The 21378-nt window shown below is 47.8% G+C and overlaps 1 protein-coding gene across 6 annotated transcripts in view; it reads left to right on the top strand.

The window, feature by feature from the left end:
• The window catches only part of atrnl1a (attractin-like 1a), a 148908-nt gene that overhangs the window by 80841 nt on the left and 46689 nt on the right, over positions 1-21378 (top strand). For 5 of the 6 annotated variants that reach the window (XM_035605647.2, XM_035605644.2, XM_035605651.2 and 2 more), the window contains 2 exons: positions 7652-7713; positions 14461-14539. In XM_035605647.2, coding sequence (XP_035461540.2) covers positions 7652-7713; positions 14461-14539 — 141 coding nt within the window. Of the gene's footprint in view, positions 1-2524; positions 2734-7651; positions 7714-14460; positions 14540-21378 lie in introns of those variants that run through there. The other variant, XM_035605650.2, reaches the window with a different exon arrangement.

Genomic DNA, 21378 nt, shown 5'->3' with positions numbered 1-21378 from the left:
CAGTCTTGTGTTTGTCATGAATAAGGAAACTCAGGGGGCAGTAATATACTGGATTCAGTATTAAATCATAGATAATATGTTTATGATAGCCATCACACATCCTCAGATTTTAAGGGTTAGGGGGTTCATTTAAGTTAACATAGTTAAGCCAGACCCCTCACGCAGGACGGGTTTCTGAGGGAGTTGTAATCTGGACTGGGGGAATATGAAATATGTATTTTCTGGGCTAGTCCACAATATTCCCCAGGTATAGTCTGGAGCGGGGGTAAGATTACTCAAAGTTTTTATTCATAATTGTGGAGCAAAGTTAACAAATACATGTGTTCCGCTGCTTCGCTGCAGCTCTGCAGTTGGTGGTCTGGTCTGTGCCGGTTGATATATCGTGTAGTCATTTTATTATTCATCTGCAGATGATGTTTGCCTCCAGTGTATTATAATGACAGGTGTAATCACTGGCTTTTATGTTTGCGGAGGTGAAGATCCTTTACAGGCCAGTTGGTGTTTTAAAATATTACTGTGCAGAACTAAACAAACGCATTTGATATACTTCCTGTTTTCTGTCTTCCTTCCTTAAGGATATTTCTCTTTGGCAGTCGGCCTGTGGTTTATGATGCACAATGCTGAATTCTTTAAAAGTGTAATTATTATTTTCACTTTCTTGTGTTGGATTCATAGTGTTCATTTGGTCACATGTACTCAATCTACAGTTTCCATCTTTTACAGTTTTTTATGTATTGACGTGGTTTAACATTTTATACTTTGTCATTTTCTATTACAGTTACATCATTTTTTAATAATTTAATATTCCAAAGCAGAGGATACTGTAACTCCATTGTTAAAATTTAAAAATGTCATATTGCTATTTGACACAATATACATAAAGATGAATATAGTTAAAAAATGTCTTCACTTAGCTGGTGAAGTCCCTATAAAGGTAGAAATCCACCAGTGGCCCCACACACACACACGAACACACACGAACACACACACACACACTGCGAGCGCTCCCAACCCGACGTGACCTGAGTGAGTGTTTCTGCCCGGCGGCGTCCTGACGTCAGCCGACCACCAGAGGGCCGGTTGTCGGGCGGAGGTGAGAGGTGTTTGCGTCGGTCGCTCTGCTGGAAGAGATTTTGATCGTTTCTGTCACGTTGCACTCGCACCTCCGTCCTCACTGCTCCGCTCTCGCCGTCACGATGACGCCACCTCCACCAGACGGCTCCGGGTTTCACATCGGATGACGGCGTCCGGCCCGGGGACGTTTTCATTCCGGATCCAGTCTGTCAGATTCTTATTTCAGGAATTATGGATCATAAAACAAACCCGTGTGCCTGTTTCAGGAGAGAAAAGTTGTTTCATACACTGTGATGAAACCAAACAGGAAACATTTTTATTCTAGGGAATCACTTCCAAGATGTTTTTCTCAAACCTTTGTGATAAATAAATATAATTGAGGCTTGATATTTAGCAATAAACTAAGTGTTAATAAAAAAAAATGAAGAAAATACACTTTTTTATGTAAAAATATTTATTTTAAATAATTCTGCCATTGTTTATTCTGTCAAACAGAAGTTTCATATCGGCAGATTTTGGCTGGAAACTAATATCTCGATTTTGATGGTCCCACTGATGCATGTGTCTCTACAGTTTGACTTCACAGTTCTAATGTTAAGCAGCTTTTCATCTAATCCGTCCAACGGTTGTTTTTCTTTTCAGAGCGACTTCCCAAAAGAAAGTCAGTAAAACTGGGAACTGTTAGAATAAAAATATCAAAAAAAAGACAAGATTCTCCGTCGCAAGCAAATATAGATCATCTGTGTAATTTGTTCCTTTTGACACCATTTTCCCACAAACCCCAGGACTTGGCCCCGTTTTCCTCCTCTCTGATCACGGAGACATGTTTTATTGATCGAGGCCCACGAACACTTTGGGAACGCGACCCAGTTTCTCTCTTCATCTTTGTTCTGGAGAACGACTGGCGGCTGTTAATCCAGCCAGAAGTTGTATAACTCCAACTGCTTCTAATTTGAAACGTCGCAGGAAATCTTATCTCAGCGAGGACTGACTGGAATAACCTTCGACGGCGCTCGCACTCTTTTGCGTTTCCAGATTAAAAATCGACAGCAGGAAACTAAAACGCGCACTCGTGGTGCTCTTTTAAAATACGGCTCCTCGTTCTGTAGATATCTGCTGAGCAACACACACGTTTCCTCTGCCGGTGCGCGTTGCTCCATCCGTCTGCCGCCCGCCCGGTTACAGCCGACAGGCCGGCTGATTAAAAGCCCTCTGTCGAGAGGTGAGCGGCCATTTTGCTGCAGACGAACTCGGGGCCAGCCGTGATTGGTCGGGGTTGATTTGATTTGCCGCTCAGCGCTCAGTCACTTATTTACCCTCTGCGCCCGGGCATCATTAAATAGGACGCCTCTCCTAATCAGATATCCGACACACACACACACACACACACACACACGGGAGCAGCAGGGCTATCTGATGCATCTCATTCAGCTAGTATCATGTTCCATAGGGTGAGCGAGAAGACGAGGAGGCTGAGTGCTGTGCCCATTTAACCGGACAGGAAGTCATCAGCAGCATCAGGACCGATTAGACTGGAGCCGTGGGAACAGATACAGAGTTCGCGTCGAACCGTCGTCCGCATGTAAAGATGGACGACGCGTCTCCTAAAGTTGAAGCTGAAAAATATCTCAGTTGAAAGAAAAAGAATCTGCGTCAGTGAACCCCTCTGAGTTTGGAATATGACAAACTGATCGAATAATGTTTCTCTTTACAATTAGTGTCTGAACTGCGTCACATTCTTTATGCTCACTGAAATAATTATCAAGCTCGGATATGTGAAATTAAGTTTAGCTTCAGATTGTAAATGCTGGAAAACAAACTCCCTTCAAAAATGTCATAAAAGGCCGTTTGTTATATGATCTGCATATAAGACGCTTTATTGCGGAAAAAAATGAAATAAACTGTTAATTGCTGGTTGAGGTTGTGACATCACATTTATAACCTGGACATGATGAGAAGTCAAATTTAATTTTAAACTGTCAATGTAGCAGTTGTTTGACCAATAACTCAAAATAAAAAAATCAGTAGTGTGAATTAATATATTTTCATTCAAAATAAAGATTACTATAAGAAAATAATAATAATGTGATATTTTCCAGTAGTTCACAGGCATGAAATAACCTTTTCTACAAACTTTTTGTAGGTTGATTGTTACAACCGTCGCTGGGCTGCTTGACCCGTCTCCGTGACAACCGCTGTTTAGCCAGACAGCAGATCCTTACATACCGATGCGGTACGTGACATCACACGATCCACCGGTGGAACGAGAAATCAAACGGATTCCGACAGATGACAATTGGACGAATCAGTGACAGGAGGAGGAGGCGGCGCGGCCCCTGTGGGATTACATCATCCCGTGGTTGTTGTTGTTGTTCGTCTTCAGATGCAGAAGCGGCTCTTTTCGCCACCTGTTTTTGAGAGGAGCCACATCTGCGAGCTCTCTCCTAACAAGTGCGCACATATGGCGGCGCCGCGCTCATTTGCATAGCGCGGAGGTGGAGGCGGATCACTTGGCAACCGCCTCACTTTGGTCATTAAGGTCCTCATGAAAATGCAAATACGCAGGAAGTAGTGTCGCTGTGAGCACACATTCCATTTCCCTGGATGGGAAAAAGAAAAAACACAAATACATTTGTCAAGATGCGTAAGTGAATATGTTGCGTTCCACTTAAATCCAGATTATATAACTGGACGAATTTAAATCTGTTGATCCAAAGTGAAAATAAGAATTATTATAAAAGCTCACTTCCAGTTCCTCCTCCATTTCTTCTCTTCCCGTTACGCTCGCTTCTCTTCCCGTCTTTTGCTTATTGATTAGCCAAACACTTTCTCTCACACACCGGCTTTTTAACAAGCGAGTCGTCGGTTCAGGCTGAGGGGAACTAAGAGGCCCGCTCTTGTCCCCTGAGGGCCACCGTAGACCCTCAGTAATGACTCTCTCCTGAACATCGTTCCCTCTCTCTCTTCTTTCACCTTCTCGTCTCCTCCCTCCTCCTCCTTTTTCCCCCTCCCTGGCGTAATTGGAGTTCTAGATTAAAAAATACAATTCCCCATGTACAGTCGCTTGACCCCCTGATCTCAGTATCAGAACCGGCTCTGCGTCTCCACATTAAACAATCGCTCTGATGCAGCAGCGGCTTGTTTGAGTCTGACGTTACAGCGAAGGTACAAGTCGATCACATCCAGCGTAACGATCCCGGACCTGTTTCCTCAGAAGCATCGTGTGGCGAGGACGACTGCAAAAAAACTTTATTAAACCTGAGAGAGTTTTATCAAAAGCAGTTAAACTGTGTGTGTGTGTGTGTGTGTGTGTGTGTGTGTGTGTGTGTGTGTGTGTGTGTGTGTGTGTGTGTGTGTGTGTGTGTGTGTGTGTGTGTGTGTGTGTGTGTGTGTGTGTGTGTGTGTGTGTGTGTGTGTGTGTGCGTGCGTGCGTGCGTGTGTAAGTGTGAGTGTGTGTGTGTGTTAGTGTGAGTGTGTGTGTTAGTGTGTGTGTGTTAGTGTGAGTGTGTGTGTTAGTGTGTGTGTGTTAGTGTGTGTGTGTGTGTGTGGGGGGCTCTGCAGTGGTCAGGGAGAGAAAGATGGGTGTGGTCTAAACAGCTTATTGATTACAGTTGTTGTTAACGACTGCAGTTGTTGTAAATTGAAATGATGGCCGCTGGTGTGTGTGTGTGTGTGTGTGTGTGGGAAGGAAGTCATGTTTGTCGGAGGATGACTTTAACATATTCAACATCATTTTGTTTGTTTTGCGTCTTATTTTATTTCCCTGAATGAGATTTTCCGTTGTTTGTGTGCGTCCATCTATAAAAGGTGGTGATATCATCGGGGGCTGCTGCAGTGGAAGCCTCTCTCCTCCCTGTTGTCTGTGTTACCGCTGCGTCCCTCTGGACCCAGATCAGCTTTTTTTCCCACCGCCAGGTCGTTTGAACCTGCTGCACAAACGCCCCGTAAAAACGCTCTGAAAGCCTCGTCTGCCCCATTTGTTTCTCCCTCGCCTCCCGACTCGGGTCTCAGAGGAGCCGACCAGAGGCGGAGACGCAGCCTCTCCAGCCATTAGGGCCATTTAAAAGGTTTCCCCACGACGAGCCTCGCTTCAAGTCTGTGGCTGTCAAATGCGTTAGTGATCAGTGTTTTTATATCTTGTAGCTCCCGGTGCTGCCCGGGGATCTTCTGCCGTTCATTAAGGATGCGATGATGTCACATGCTCATTTGCACTTCGACTGTTCCGCTCTCGCGCTTCACGTCGTAATGTTTCTTGAGGGAAGCCGGAGCCTTTTTAAAAAGCCAATTAAAACAAAGGAAGACTCTGCTGCTTCACCTCCTCAGATTAAATGAGAATGAATCAAAAAGAGTCGCAGGTCCGAGGGGTTTTTGACCTGTGAGGAAACGTGTCGCTGGGTCGGTTGGTTGTTAAAGACTTTGTTCTCCCACCGACGACGAGAGACAGTCGACATCGACGGCTCCGCAAACAACAGAGCTTGTGATAGATGAGCTGCAGGAAACTGATCAAGTCACAACCCACGTTAACATTATGAACCGGGATATGAGCAGAATATACGTCTCAGCTCAACTACAACAGCCAGTGGGAGTTACCAGAGCCTCTGTGTCTGTACACCTCTAACCATTAGATTACTATTAGTTTCCTACAGGGCAGAGAGAGAAAGTGAATAAAGGAAATAATGTCTGCAGTAAATAATCCTCTTAACGCGACGCAGTGTAAACGTGGAACTACACAATGGTTTGTTTCGTCGCTGAAGGCCAAACGCTCTTTCTCTGAAGCAGCAGGGAGCATCGCACATATTCACAAGTCGTACAGTAAACACACACGTCTGCTGCTGCCGGAGACAGATTGTGAAATGATATTTGAAGATTGAGGTGTTAACTTTTCTCTCTTTTTTAACTGTGGTAAGAATGAGCATCTGTCTGGATGTGTGTAAGTAAAAATATACTTTTTATGTTAAGAGATATGCAGGATAATGTGCATGATGATGAACATATATGGGAGGATTATGAGTTTACCCACTTGGCCCTGTTCACATGAATAATAATGTGACGCATAATAATGATGAATAATATTGGTATCTATATAAAGGTGACACTTGTTAAAACCAGTGCAGATGTTACTGGATCAGAGTAAAAGAAGATGGAACATAAATGTCATGAATGAAAGATTCCATGTTCGCCTTAAAGAGTGAATATCCTCCAATAATAATAATGCAAATGAAAACAAAACTTTATCGATCCACAGCAGAACATCTGAACAAGATCTGAGCCAACTTTCACGACGACGTCGTGGTGTTTATTTATCGCGCAGATAGTTTTGCCAAAGTTTTTCATATTTTCTCTGCCTATTTAATAATTTAATATATTTATCTAAACTTAAATCTTCACCAGGGAAGCCTCGCCGAGATTAAAACAAACACGCCACGATGGGCGGTAACATGAATTATTACAGAGCGAATGAATAAAACCCTGCAGGACGCGTGAGTCAACATGTCTCAGATCTGTGGGAAGCACATGGGCCACACACACACGCACACACACACACACACACACACACACACGCACACACACACTGCAGCAGCAGCAGCAGCAGCAGCAGCAGCGGTGATGGATGAGGCCGTCGGGGGGTTTTAGCGATGCTGCAGCTTCCAGCAGCTTCTGGCCAAGTTCAATTGTGCAAAGTGCTGCAGGAAACCAGAGAGGCACGAAAAAGGTCCAGGAGCCTTTTCCTCTACAGGCGAATCTCACAATAACCCTCAGACCATATGGTTGGTGGTTCGTACTGTAGCGTGAGAGTTGGCGTGTCGCGGGACGAGGAGATGGAGAACATGTGAGGACGTGTTTATGTAAGAGGCCTGAACATTGGCCTCAGGTGAGAAGAGATGTTTAATCCACAGTTCTGTGAGACACAGGTCGGAGGGAGGTTACATAACGGCTTTGTTCAAATGTTGCAAAACAGAATCTTTTCCACAGGCACAGAATAAAGTTTTAAAACTCCGGAATCCGCTGTGTAATTATTGATTTTAACAGCGACCTCTGTCCCGATGCGTTTGAACCAAGTGTCGACCGACCGCGTCGCCACACGTTTGTTCGTGAGCTGCCATCTTGGTTTTAGAGGAACCAGACGTAGAGTTGGGGTTGTTGTGGTCTGACCGAGAGCCGATTGGACGGTAGCAGCTGTCAATCACGCTGCATCCACACGTCTATGTGACTGTAAATGGACCATAATGTACTAAATGAACATTATGTATTGAAGAAGACTGGAAACTAGAGATTGAACCATAAACTCCGAAGGAAAATGTTTTACTGACGTTATGAATCAAGTTAGAAGTAGCGTCATTTTCTCATCGAGTCGCCCTCTGCTGGTCAGTACACAGAATACAGGCTTCAGGCACTTATGCACTGGCTTCGAACTTGGAATATTTCCTACTTTTGCAGACGTCATGTTTTATCTTTGGGAAACTGACAAGTGTGTTTGGGACTCATAAAACAAATAATGTAAATCCATATATATATATTATATTTTTGTGACGTATGACGTATTGACTGTCTGTTCCTCTCGTCTCTTCTCCAACAGATCGCTTTCTCTCAGCACAACAGCATCATGGACCTGGTGCAGTTCTTCGTCACGTTCTTCAGGTTAGTTTTTATTGTACAGTACAGAACAGTAGAGTATTTATTCTCTGCAGAGCTTCCAGCTGCTCCGCACATGTTTTGGGGATTTTTTCTGCTGCTCAGCAGCTCGTTGCACAACCTGAACTCTGAGTTGCAGCAGGTGGCAGGAGCCTCGGGTGGAGCTTCTTCTTCAACCCCCCCGACAACAACGCTGCTCAACAGCAACGCACCGGAGGGGGAGAGAGTGTGTCGGTTTGTTGAGCAACAACTCAGATGCTCAGTTTAGAAACTAAAAAAGAGGAGAAACAAACTCGGCCTCGTTCAGCAACTAGAGGAACGAGGACCAGTGCAGGATCCGCAACTGAACCGTTTATCGTCCTGGACGTTGTGGTTTGACTTAATCAGACATGTTTAAATCCCGGAAAAACAATTTCCCCTCTCCGCCCACACGGAGACTGAGTCCAGTAGAAACCGGCCGGTCGGACAAAGCAGAGCATTGACTTCAGGACGTGGTGAGAGAGAGAGAGAGACCAGTTAGTGATGCGGCTCCAGACTAATGAGAGAGTTTCTGTCTGGAATCAAGTCGATTGTCTTCAGGCAACATTCTGCCACTCAGCAATGACACCAGACAAGTGTGTGTGTGTGTGTGTATGTGTGTGTGTGTGTGTGCGTGTGTGTGTGTGTGCGTGTGCGCGTGCGTGTGTGTCCCTGTGCGTGTGTGCACATTACTTCCTGTGTACAGCGCCGTCAAATCGTCTCACGCACCACTCTCCACTTAAAGACACATGTATGTAAATATGCGGACTGCGGACAAATACATATGTATGTGTCCTCCTTACTGTGTGTGTGTGTGTGTGTGTGTGTGTGTGTGTGTGTGTGTGTGTGTGTGTGTGTGTGTGTGTGTGTGTGTGTGTGTGTGTGCGTGTGTGTGTGTGCGTGTGCGCGTGCGTGTGTGTCCCTGTGCGTGTGTGCACATTACTTCCTGTGTACAGCGCCGTCAAATCGTCTCACACACCACTCTCCACTTAAAGACACATGTATGTAAATATGCGGACTGCGGACAAATACATATGTATGTGTCCTCCTTACTGTGTGTGTGTGTGTGTGTGTGTGTGTGTGTGTGTGTGTGTGTGTGTGTGTGTGTGTGTGTGTGTGTGTGTGTGTGTGTGTGTGTGTGTGTGTGTGTGTGTGTGTGTGTGTGTGTGTGTGTGTGTGTGTGTGTGTCTCACACTGCTGTGCTGCCATGTGAGGGAAGTGAGCTGTGCTTTTTTCTGTTGGTTCTCTTGCCCCGGGCCGGCTCCCGGACATCAGCGACCTTTAGGGGCAGCATGGAGGGATGATGTCATCAGTAGGGGACAGCATCAACTTTTGCCAGGGGAGTTTGGTGTTATGTGTCCGCCTCCGTGTGTGTGTGTGTGTCTCACTGTCCTGCACCAGTGAGAAAAGCTGTTTCTCATTTGTTGTTTTGCTGCTGTAGTTTTTAGTAATGTGCAAGTTTTTTATCAACGTTAGAAAAGGCAGATCTTCTAGTCAGTGGATACAGTTTGATTGACAGCTGCGGGTGCATGGCTGCAGGTGTAGGTCGACACAACATAACAAAAGATAAAATAATAAATTGAAGACAAAAAAAAGTTTCCAGACATGGAGCTGCAACAGTTAATCGACTGTGTGTGTGTGTGTGTGTGTGTGTGTGTGTGTGTGTGTGTGTGTGTGTGTGTGTGTGTGTGTGTGTGTGTGTGTGTGTGTGTGTGTGTGGGTGGGTGGGTGGGTGGGTGGGTGGGTGTGCAGCAGTACAGTGATTGAAAGCGGAGATTTGAATCTGTATTGATTATTGAATCCGATGATCAGTCTGTCATCAGGGGCAGATGTGAACAGTACAGTAGATATATAATCCAGCACATATTATTGTTAAATCACGACTAGTTTCACGAGCATGACAAGTTGCCGACACACAGACTGAATTCAGGCAGAACAAAACGTAAAAGTCAGAAAAGAGAAAATAAAAGTTTGAACACAAGTAAAAAAGCTCTGGTTACTGTGAAGTGTCTTTGTACAGCGGCTGATCGTTGAGCGTCAACACAAAGTCGTGAAGGCCCGAAGGAGAATCTACGTCTCTTGTGTTTCGTTAAATATTGTTTTTAAGAAAAATTAGAGTGAGCTGCTTCCAATTCCACCTCCAGCGTCTCTGTGATTAGCTACAAAATCTTCATCCTCCTCCTCCTCCTCTTCCCCCTCCTCTTCCCCCTCCTTCCTCCTCCTCCTCCTCCTCTCTCTCTCTCTCCTCTCTCTCTCCTCTTCCTCTCTCTCTCCTCCTCTCTCTCTCTCTCTCTCTCTCCTCGTTCTCTCTCTCTCTCCTCCTCTTCCTCTCTCCTCCTCCTCTCTCTCTCTCTCTCCTCCTCTCTCTCTCTCTCTCTCTCTCTCTCTCTCCTCCTCCTCTCTCCTCATCTCTCTCTCTCCTCTTACTCTCTCTCCCTCTCTCTCTCTCTCCTCTTCCTCTCTCTCTCCTCCTCTCTCTCTTTCTCCTCCTCTCTCCTCATCTCTCTCTCTCCTCTTCCTCTCTCCTCCTCTCTCTCTCCTCCTCTCTCTCTCTCTCCTCTTCCTCTCTCTCTCCTCTTCCTCTCTCTCTCTCTCTCCTCTTCCTCTCTCCTCTCTCTCTCCTCCTCTCTCTCTCTCCTCCTCTCTCTCTCTCCTCTTCCTCTCTCTCTCTCTCTCTCCTCTTCCTCTCTCCTCTCTCTCTCCTCCTCTCTCTCTCTCCTCTTCCTCTCTCTCTCTCTCTCTCCTCTTCCTCTCTCTCTCTCTCTCCTCTTCCTCTCTCTCTCTCTTTCTCCTCCTCTCTCCTCCTCTCTCTCTCTCCTCTTCCTCTCTCCCTCTCTCTCTCCTCTTCCTCTCTCTCTCTCTCTCTCTCCTCTTCCTCTCTCTCTCTCTTTCTCCTCCTCTCTCCTCATCTCTCTCTCTCTCTTCCTCCTCTCTCTCTCTCTCTCTCTCTCTCTCTCCTCCTCTCTCTCTCTCTCCTCTTCCTCTCTCTCCTCTTCCTCTCTCCTCCTCTCTCTCTCTCCTCTTCCTCTCTCTCTCTCTCTCTCCTCATCTCTCTCTCTCTCTCTCTCCTCTCTCTCTCTCCTCCTCTCTCTCTCTCTCTCTCCTCTTCCTCTCTCCTCCTCTCTCTCTCTCTCCTCCTCTCTCTCTCTCTCTCTCCTCCTCTCTCTCTCTCTCTCTCCTCATCTCTCTCTCTCTCTCTCTCCTCTCTCTCTCTCCTCCTCTCTCCTCTCTCTCTCTCCTCTTCCTCTCTCCTCCTCTCTCTCTCTCTCCTCCTCTCTCTCTCTCTCTCTCCTCATCTCTCTCTCTCTCTCCTCCTCTCTCTCTCCTCCTCTCTCTCTCCTCCTCTCTCTCTCTCCTCTTCCTCTCTCTCTCTCTCTCCTCATCTCTCTCTCTCTCCTCCTCCTCTCTCTCTCTCTCCTCTTCCTCTCTCCTCCTCTCTCTCTCCTCCTCTCTCTCTCTCCTCTTCCTCTCTCTCTCTCTCTCTCCTCCTCTCTCTCTTTCTCCTCCTCCTCCTCTCTCTCCCTCACTCTCTCTTTCCGTCAGCCCTCCTCATGTGTTCGTTCTCATCTCTAAATGAAGGGAAGATGAAAAGGGGTTGATAAAGTGAAAAGGTTGTAATTAAACAGCATGTATGTCTCCGTTCTCCACAGTTCTCAGATGCTAATTGGTGACGCTGCAGTTCAGCTCTGTCCAATTACTCCCGGCTCTCGCTCGCCTGATTAGCAATCACTTTCCCTCTCTCTCTTTTTTTTTCTTTCCCAAAAAACAGCCAAGAAGCCTTTTGGCTCTAAGTGACTCATGAGACTCCTGCGATCGAGGATTTCTCTGTGGACGCCGAATATGATGTTTGTTTCATTTAGAAATACAGAAAAAAACAAACCCACCGACTGTAACATTTGATAAGTGATAAACTTCTGTTGCTGCTTTAACGTGAAGGTGCATTGAAGCGACTCCCACTTCTGTGTGTAGAGTTTATTAAGATGCTCAGATATGTAAAGGAACCGTCTGCTTCACGTCGACGAGCGAAAAGAAAAACTATATATTTCAAAATAGAGCGAGCAGTTTGACTGATCCGCTGAAAACCAATTTGAATTAAGATAATAAATCATTTTTTATTTTTTACAGAAAATGTTAACACAAATGCTTTTCTGCCGTTTTTCTTCTGTAAAATGAAACCATCATTAACACTGATGCAGATATGTTTGTCTAATATTTCATACGACTAATAATGTTTATGTGCACAACCTGTATAAAAACCAGAGCTGGCTAAGTGCTTTTCTACCAAAGGACAATAAACAGAGAGAAAGATTAGTAAACAGTAAAGAGGTGAAGCTGATCTGAGAACAGTGAACATAAAGTATCAAAGTTTTATCAGATATTGGTTTGGACGACGTGTTGTTTTCCTATAATTATCAGTTTAATGTGTCGTGATAAACGTTTTCACTCAGGCAGAATATTTTACTGTTGAATTAAAAACCTTTATTATCAACGACGGCAGTAACAAACAGACGATTCACCATTAAATACACTTTATGGTGAATTTCACACAAAAAAAGTTATTATAAACAACAGCAATAACTAGAAAACACAAATAAAACAAAGTAAAAGGTAAAATGCACAGAAATGTCTCCTCCATAAAAAGGTTATTGCTGTTTGTTTTTTACTGTACTGAAAGTTTCTGATATGAAATATGTAGAAAATAATTCCGGCAAACTTAATTAGAACTCAGACCGAAGTGATGAGCTGCGAGTCGGCAGCCATGTTTGTCTTCGTCCAACAAATAAGACCGATGACATCATTTTTAATTTTGATCTGTTTTGACTGATCAGACGTACAGAATAACTCACATGGACGGATTAGTTCAGGAATAGTACTCTGGAGTTTATCTCCAGATTATTAACCTTTGCAGCTGATTGGTCAAAGGACAAGATTAATAATAATTTAAGTTTCTGTTGATCAGAAACAGAATTCCCCGTCATATGATGTGACGTCACGAAGAAGTCTGAAGACTATAGACACGACCGTCAAGCTTATGTAGATGGAATAACATCAGTTATGATCAGATGGTATGAGTGATGTCACAAAGTCAGAAAATGGCGTCATATAAGTTGTGTCCCAATTCCAGGACCGCCTCCTTCGGAGGGATGAGGTCGACGGACGCCCCCTGCGTAGATCGCAACCAATTAAATTATAGATACGATCTACTGCCTATTTAGATCAACCGATTGTTGTTATCATACGGAATAAATGACATGACATTATTACAATATATAACAGTTGTAGCACCGTCTGATTGTTGTATATACAAGTAGGAAGGATGTGCAATCTTTTCATTGTTAATAATGATACTTGACGAGGTCAATGGTGAGAAAGTGTCGCCCACTGTAGGTGTGGATCCACAGTTAATGAACCAATGAGAAGAGATCATTAGTGACGAAGAAGTTCTCGTCTGATAGTCAGAGAGTCCAGAGCGGAAGGGTTTTTCGTGCAGCGGCGACGAGCGTCTCGTCCTCGTCACCGGGGGGAACTTCCTGCCCGAGAGGTCGACTGTGGACCGGGAGAGTTCGTGACCGCAGCCTCTTCACCGCACTGGGTCTGAAAATGTCACGCTCATTACGGCGCTGATACCCTTTACAGTGCTGTCACACACACACACACACACACACACACACACACACACACACATGAAGAGGGGGATTGTTCCGCTGCTGCTGTCCTCAGCAGTTTCTCCGGGACTTCCTGTTGTTAGGTCTTTGGGTGCGCTTGTTTTGAGCTCTTGTCAGAAGTTCTTTTGGAGAGAGGAGCTTTTGTGTTTGGCCTGATAACTTTGCCCTCCAGACATTGAACTTTGTGTGTGTGTGTGTGTGTGTGTGTGTGTGTGTGTTCGTGTGTGTGTGTGTGTGTGTGTGTGTGTGTGTGTGTGTGTGTGTGTGTGTGTGTGTGTGTGTTCGTGTGTGTGTGTGTGTTCGTGTGTGTGCGTGTGTGTGTGTGTGTGTGTGTGTGTGTGTGTGTGTGCGTGTGTGTGTCCGTGTGTGTGTGTGTGTGCGTGTGTGTTCGTGTGTGTGTCTGTGTGTGTGTGTGTGTGTGTGTGTGTGTGTTCGTGTGTGTGTGCGTGTGTGTTCGTGTGTGTGTCTGTGTGTGTGTGTGTGTGTGTGTGTGTGTGTGTGTGTGTGTGTGTGTGTGTGTGTGTGTGTGTGTGTGTGTGTGTGTGTGTGTGTGTGTGTGTGTGTGTGTGTGCGTGCGTGCGTGCGTGTGTGTGTGCGCGCGTGTGTGTGTGCGTGTGTGTGTGTGCGTGTGTGTGCGTGTGTGTGCGTGCGTGTGTGTACCAACGAGACCTCGTTCTTTGTTCGTGAGCGTCACGGCGCCCGTTGACCTCTCGCTGTCCTGAAATCCCCGGGCGCCTGTGGTCACCGCGGTTTTCGTGTCTGACCACAAAACTTCCCACGAATTCCAACTCGCCTTTGTCGTCTTCGCTCTCCGGAAGCCGGGGGAGGAATATTCATCGTAATCATTGTGGTTTAGCCTCTTTCATTCTTTATGAGTTCGCCACACAGGAGCACTCACGAAAAGAGCTGCTCATACAATCGGAAGACACACGGGAGTCACTCTGATCCCACGTTTCATTAAGATACATAGATGAGTCATATTTTACTTGCACCTCCTACGGAATCATTGATATGTTTTTAAAGTGATTGATTGATTGACTAACCTCGAGCCCCCTCTTCTCTCGCCCAGCTGCTTCCTGTCTCTGCTGCTCGTCGCCGCCGTGGTTTGGAAAATCAAACAGACCTGCTGGGCCTCGCGGCGGAGAGAGGTAGGTCGCACAGGTGTGTGTGTGTGTGTGTGTGTGTGTGTGTGTGTGTGTGTGTGTGTTTTAATACGATGTCTGTATTTCTTCATGCATATTTGTACAGTACGCGTGGATCTGTGTGCGTTCGCTTCCCTCCGCTTCTCATACGATGTTAAATGCAGCTGTCAATACACCCTGATGCACTCCCCACCCCCCCCCCCCCCCCCCCCCCCCACCCCACCCCCGCCACAGTTGTGAAGGGTATTTTAATGAATGTCACCAGTTCTGAAGGGGGGGGGGCTTAATGAGTGTCGCCGCGACGATAAACACGGCCATTCCCCTTAATTTGTGCTCCGCTCGTGAACCAATTAACTCAGACGAAGTGACGCTAAACGAAGTGGAATGGAGTGATACATCACTTACAGCCGCAACAGATGTCGCATCGTTTCATATTTACTCCTCACACACACACACACACACACACACACACCCACGGATCGAGGACCAACCTGTCCGACCCATTCCCAGTCGTAACGTCACTTTCTCGCTCGTTTGATGTTCTTCATGCACTTTATGATGTTTGTGTTTTTTTGCAGTTTGTGCTGCGTTTGAGACATCAGGGAGAAATCAGTGTCGGTCGTGAGCAGTGATGATAACAGTCTGTTGTTATTGGTGGAATCAATAACACATTCCACTGGGAACCATTTTGTTTAAATACACTTGTTGGTCCCCCCCCCCCCCCCCCCCCCCCCGCTGCTGCTGTTCCCCTCATTATGCAGAAAAACGCCGGGGCTGCCTCTTTCATGTGCAAATTAACTTTCCGCCTGTAAATGTTGGGGACACGTTGCGCTGCTGCTTTTATGGTCTGTAACAGGAGTTGACCTCAATCAGAAGACTCGTCGTCCGCTCGAGTGGTCGACGATCGAGGAGAAACGTCCACATCCTGTTGATCGTCCCTCCGATAACTTCATTTCTCACGTGTGTGTGTGTGTGTGTGTGTGTGTGTGTGTGTGTGTGTGTGTGTGTGTGTGTGTGTGTGTGTGTGTGTGTGTGTGTGTGTGTGTGTGTGTGTTTATAGTTTAGTTTTCATGGCAGCGTTTCACTTTTGTTTGTCTTTTTGGTTCTTAGATACATTAAGTGTTGATAAGACATCTCTCTCTCCCTCTCTCTCTCTCTCTCTCTCTCTGTCTCTCTCTCTGTCTCTCTCTCTGTCTCTCTCTCTCTCTCTCTCTCTCTCTCTCTCTCTCTCTCTCTCTCTCTGTCTCCCTCTCTCTCTCTCTCTCTCTGTCTCTCTCTCTCTCTCTCTCTCTCTCGTGTGCTCTCAGGCTCTTGGTGATGATCTGTGTCAAATGTAAATCATCTCCACACATGCACCCCACGCACCCGTCTTGGCGTGTTGTTGTTTTGTTGTTGTCTTTTCTTCTGGCAGGCCGACCGACTCTCTGCTACATTATTGATGCGACTTGTTCTCGTATGACGGCAGGACCGCAGTGCTGCGTTTACTGCACCGCGGGTGGATTGGACTCTGACTTCCTGCCGTTTCAGCACGTCGCTCGTTTCTCCATCCCTTCCTTTAGATCACAGGAATCACAAATCCTCACTGTAGGAACTCTGACGACTCTCTTCCCACCTACAGTTCATCATCTGCCTGAATCCCAATCGGTGACTTTGTCACATAGTTGATTCTTCTTCTCTCCGATGCGATGCCCTCAGAGTCGGATCTTTGAACATTAACGGCGCTCAGTCGACCTCAGAGGGGAAAAAAAAATCAACTTCATTAATCTTCTTCACCGGTCAGTTGTTACATTACAGGAAACTCTTTCTGCATTTGTCCCTGAGCTGCTTTTTGAAAATGTCACCAACGAGCCGAGAGGCTCCGGTGTGTTCTCACTGAACGTTAACATCCTTCGTCATAAGAAAGACAGATGGACGTTAACCGAACCACACTGTCATAACTGGTTTGTTAAAGTACATTTGTTGCGTTTCAGCATCTTTAAAACGTAAAACTTCAAAGTGTAACTTTGGCTCGACCCTGGAAAATAGAAATAAAGAAAATCCATTGGAACACAGTGCTGGAGGCGGAGCTTCGACAGGCCTACCACACCATGTGCCTGAAGAAGCAGCACATCGCATTGGAAGCTACTATTGATGTCTTTAAACTAAAGACTCAACAACTCAATCACTGTATGGATATTACTCAGCACTGTTGGACCGGACGTCTCCCACTGTTGCACACGTTGGTATTTATGCGAGGAGGAGGAGCCTCGTGATGTCGCCTGCCTCCAAATTTGCGTGTTAGTTCTGATGGAAAATATCAAAACAGAAGAAGTGCGGAGCCCGGTCACTCGATTCCACCTGCGCTGCCGGCGACACATTAACAAGGTTAATCGATGGAGCTGAGCGCTGCTGACGTTTCCAGCGTCGGCCCGATTGTAATGGAGATGAACCGACCGTCGTCCGCGGCCTCGGGGGCTTCGAGGGGAGAGACGATCGACACGGAGAGAATTCTCTGATTATATAGATGTTGTTACGTTGTTACTGGTCAGGTTGTGTGAGACTCTACAATTTATATGACAATGTGCTAAAAGTTCATTTGCAGGTTCACAAGCATCACTTAGGTTAACAACTGAGAAGAGAAGAATCTTTGTGCTGACGGAGAATGTCAGAAAGAAAATGGAGCCGTCGGTTCTGTCAGCTTTAATATTAGAAAACACACAAGCTCTTTCTAGTGTTTCTGTTCTCTGTGTAGTGTGAAGCGTCTCTCCAGAGAGCCGGTCCAGGGGGGGAACTGAGCAGAAGGTGAAAACGGGATCTCTCCTCTGTTAATTATAGATCACAACCAGCCACAAGACTACAGAGGAAACGGCGTATTAATAGATCCACAGCTTTATGTTAATTGCTTTTTTCCCCCCTTTTTTTATTACCAACAATCATTTTTGGATATGAGATCAAACAATCAAAAGCTGCTTTGAAATTCTAATGCTGATGTGCAAAGACAGGCTGCTGCTGCGAGCTGCTAACAGGGTCGTCCCTCTGAAGACGGAGCGGGGTCGTCCATCTGAAGACGTAACGGGGTCGTCCCTCTGAAGACGTAACAGGGTTTTCCCTCTGAAGACGTAACAGGGTCGTCCCTCTGAAGACGGAGCGGGGTCGTCCCTCTGAAGACGTAACGGGGTCGTCCCTCTGAAGACGTAACGGGGTCGTCCCTCTGAAGACGTAACAGGGTCGTCCATCTGAAGACGTAACGGGGTCGTCCCTCTGAAGACGTAACAGGGTCGTCCCTCTGAAGACGGAGCGGGGTCGTCCCTCTGAAGACGGAGCGGGGTCGTCCCTCTGAAGACGTAACGGGGTCGTCCCTCTGAAGACGTAACGGGGTCGTCCCTCTGAAGACGTAACAGGGTCGTCCATCTGAAGACGTAACGGGGTCGTCCCTCTGAAGACGTAACAGGGTCGTCCCTCTGAAGACGGAGCGGGGTCGTCCCTCTGAAGACGTAACAGGGTCGTCCCTCTGATGACGTAACAGGGTCGTCCCTCTGAAGACGTAACAGGGTCGTCCCTCTGAAGACGTAACGGGGTCATCCCTCTGAAGACGTAACGGGGTCGTCCCTCTGAAGACGTAACAAGGTCGTCCATCTGAAGACGGAGAGGGGTCGTCCCTCTGAAGACGTAACAGGGTCGTCCCTCTGAGACGTAACAGGGTCGTCCCTCTGAAGACGTAACAGGGTCGTCCCTCTGAAGACGTAACGGGGTCGTCCCTCTGAAGACGTAACGGGGTCATCCCTCTGAAGACGTAACGGGTCGTCCCTCTGAAGACGTAACAGGGTCGTCCATCTGAAGACGTAACGGGGTCGTCCCTCTGAAGACGTAACAGGGTCGTCCCTCTGAAGACGGAGCGGGGTCGTCCCTCTGAAGACGTAACAGGGTCGTCCCTCTGATGACGTAACAGGGTCGTCCCTCTGAAGACGTAACAGGGTCGTCCCTCTGAAGACGTAACGGGGTCATCCCTCTGAAGACGTAACGGGGTCGTCCCTCTGAAGACGTAACAAGGTCGTCCATCTGAAGACGGAGAGGGGTCGTCCCTCTGAAGACGTAACAGGGTCGTCCCTCTGAGACGTAACAGGGTCGTCCCTCTGAAGACGTAACAGGGTCGTCCCTCTGAAGACGTAACGGGGTCGTCCCTCTGAAGACGTAACGGGGTCATCCCTCTGAAGACGTAACGGGGTCGTCCCTCTGAAGACGTAACAAGGTCGTCCCTCTGAAGACGTAACAAGGTCGTCCCTCTGAAGACGGAGCGGGGTCGTCCCTCTGAAGACGTAACAGGGTCGTCCCTCTGAGACGTAACAGGGTCGTCCCTCTGAAGACGTAACGGGGTCATCCCTCTGAAGACGGAGCGGGGTCATCCCTCTGAAGACGTAACGGGGTCGTCCCTCTGAAGACGTAACAAGGTCGTCCATCTGAAGACGGAGAGGGGTCGTCCCTCTGAAGACGTAACAGGGTCGTCCCTCTGAGACGTAACAGGGTCGTCCCTCTGAAGACGGAGCGGGGTCGTCCATCTGAAGACGGAGCGGGGTCGTCCCTCTGAAGACGGAGCGGGGTCGTCCATCTGAAGACGGAGCGGGGTCGTCCCTCTGAGACGTAACAGGGTCGTCCCTCTGAAGACGTAACAGGGTCGTCCCTCTGAGACGTAACAGGGTCGTCCCTCTGAAGACGTAACAGGGTCGTCCCTCTGAGACGTAACGGGGTCGTCCCTCTGAGACGTAACGGGGTCGTCCCTCTGAAGACGTAACAGGGTCGTCCCTCTGAAGACGGAGCGGGGTCGTCCCTCTGAAGACGTAACGGGGTCGTCCCTCTGAAGACGTAACGGGGTCGTCCCTCTGAAGACGTAACAAGGTCGTCCATCTGAAGACGGAGAGGGGTCGTCCCTCTGAAGACGTAACGGGGTCGTCCTTCTGAAGACGTAACAAGGTCGTCCATCTGAAGACGGAGAGGGGTCGTCCCTCTGAAGACGTAACAAGGTCGTCCATCTGAAGACGGAGAGGGGTCGTCCCTCTGAAGACGTAACAGGGTCGTCCCTCTGAAGACGTAACGGGGTCGTCCCTCTGAAGACGTAACAAGGTCGTCCCTCTGAAGACGGAGAGGGGTCGTCCCTCTGAAGACGTAACGGGGTCGTCCCTCTGAGACGTAACAGGGTCGTCCCTCTGACGACGTAACGGGGTCATCCCTCTGAAGACGTAACGGGGTCGTCCCTCTGAAGACGGAGCGGGGTCGTCCCTCTGAAGACGTAACGGGGTCGTCCCTCTGAGACGTAACAGAGTCGTCCCTCTGAAGACGGAGCGGGGTCGTCTCTCTGAAGACGTAACAGGGTCGTCCCTCTGAAGACGGAGCGGGGTCGTCCCTCTGAAGACGTAACGGGGTCGTCCCTCTGAGACGTAACAGAGTCGTCCCTCTGAAGACGGAGAGGGGTCGTCCCTCTGAAGACGGAGAGGGGTCGTCCCTCTGAGACGTAACAGGGTCGTCCCTCTGAAGACGGAGAGGGGTCGTCCCTCTGAGACGTAACAGGGTCGTCCCTCTGAAGACGTAACAGGGTCGTCCATCTGAAGACGGAGAGGGGTCGTCCCTCTGAAGACGTAACGGGGTCGTCCCTCTGAAGACGTAGCGGGGTCGTCCCTCTGAAGACGTAACGGGGTCGTCCCTCTGAAGACGTAACGGGGTCGTCCATCTGAAGACGGAGAGGGGTCGTCCCTCTGAAGACGTAACGGGGTCGTCCCTCTGAAGACGTAGCGGGGTCGTCCCTCTGAAGACGGAGAGGGGTCGTCCCTCTGAAGACGGAGAGGGGTCGTCCCTCTGAGACGTAACAGGGTCGTCCCTCTGAGACGTAACAGAGTCGTCCCTCTGAAGACGGAGAGGGGTCGTCCCTCTGAAGACGGAGAGGGGTCGTCCCTCTGAGACGTAACAGGGTCGTCCCTCTGAAGACGGAGAGGGGTCGTCCATCTGAAGACGGAGAGGGGTCGTCCCTCTGAAGACGTAACGGGGTCGTCCCTCTGAAGACGTAGCGGGGTCGTCCCTCTGAAGACGTAACGGGGTCGTCCCTCTGAAGACGTAACGGGGTCGTCCCTCTGAAGACGGAGAGGGGTCGTCCCTCTGAAGACGGAGAGGGGTCGTCTCGAAGACGGTGTGAAAGTGTCCTTTGTCCTAAACAGTGTTTAATCAGGATCAGTGAAATATTCCTTAATCTCGCCATGTTCAATAGAAGTGATCTTGGATTCGCCCAAATGATCCACATCCACGCCGAACTGTCAGGGTCTCAGCCCTTCAACCACTTTTGTTAAGACCTGTTCTATATTTTGAGCGTGACCCTTCTCACAAAAAAACCGTCAAACAAACGGAACGACACGGATGAGAACAAAACATCTTTCATGGAATTAAGAGTATTAGCTGGATATTGCAAAAAGGAAACCGCTGAAACCAATATTCAGTGATTCATCTTTGATCCGTGGACAATACGACTCCCTGGTCGTCATTCAGAACCTCTCTGTCTCTTTCCTCCATCTGTCTCTCTACGAAGACCTTGTTTCTCTCACTTTGTTTATTCATCTGCTCTTTTTAATTCACGTCTCAGACAGATGTCGCCTCCGCGTCACTAAGACGTGTTCCTGGTCCTCGGCCTCCTGACGGACTCAGACCGGCTTCTCTCTCGGAGCAGATTACACTGACGGGTGTGGAGTCTGCCGCCCCCCCCCCCTCATTTTCTTGAATTAGATGTTTGCACTCCTCTCGCATGAGCCAGTTAACATATTGTGTCATTTTCCCCCTCTGCTCTCATTAAGGAATTACACTCGGAGACGCTCCGCTCTCTGAGTTTC

This window comes from Scophthalmus maximus, chromosome 10, assembly GCF_022379125.1.
Source record: "Scophthalmus maximus strain ysfricsl-2021 chromosome 10, ASM2237912v1, whole genome shotgun sequence".
NCBI lineage: Eukaryota > Metazoa > Chordata > Actinopteri > Pleuronectiformes > Scophthalmidae > Scophthalmus > Scophthalmus maximus.
This window is presented reverse-complemented; position numbering and strand designations above follow the sequence as displayed.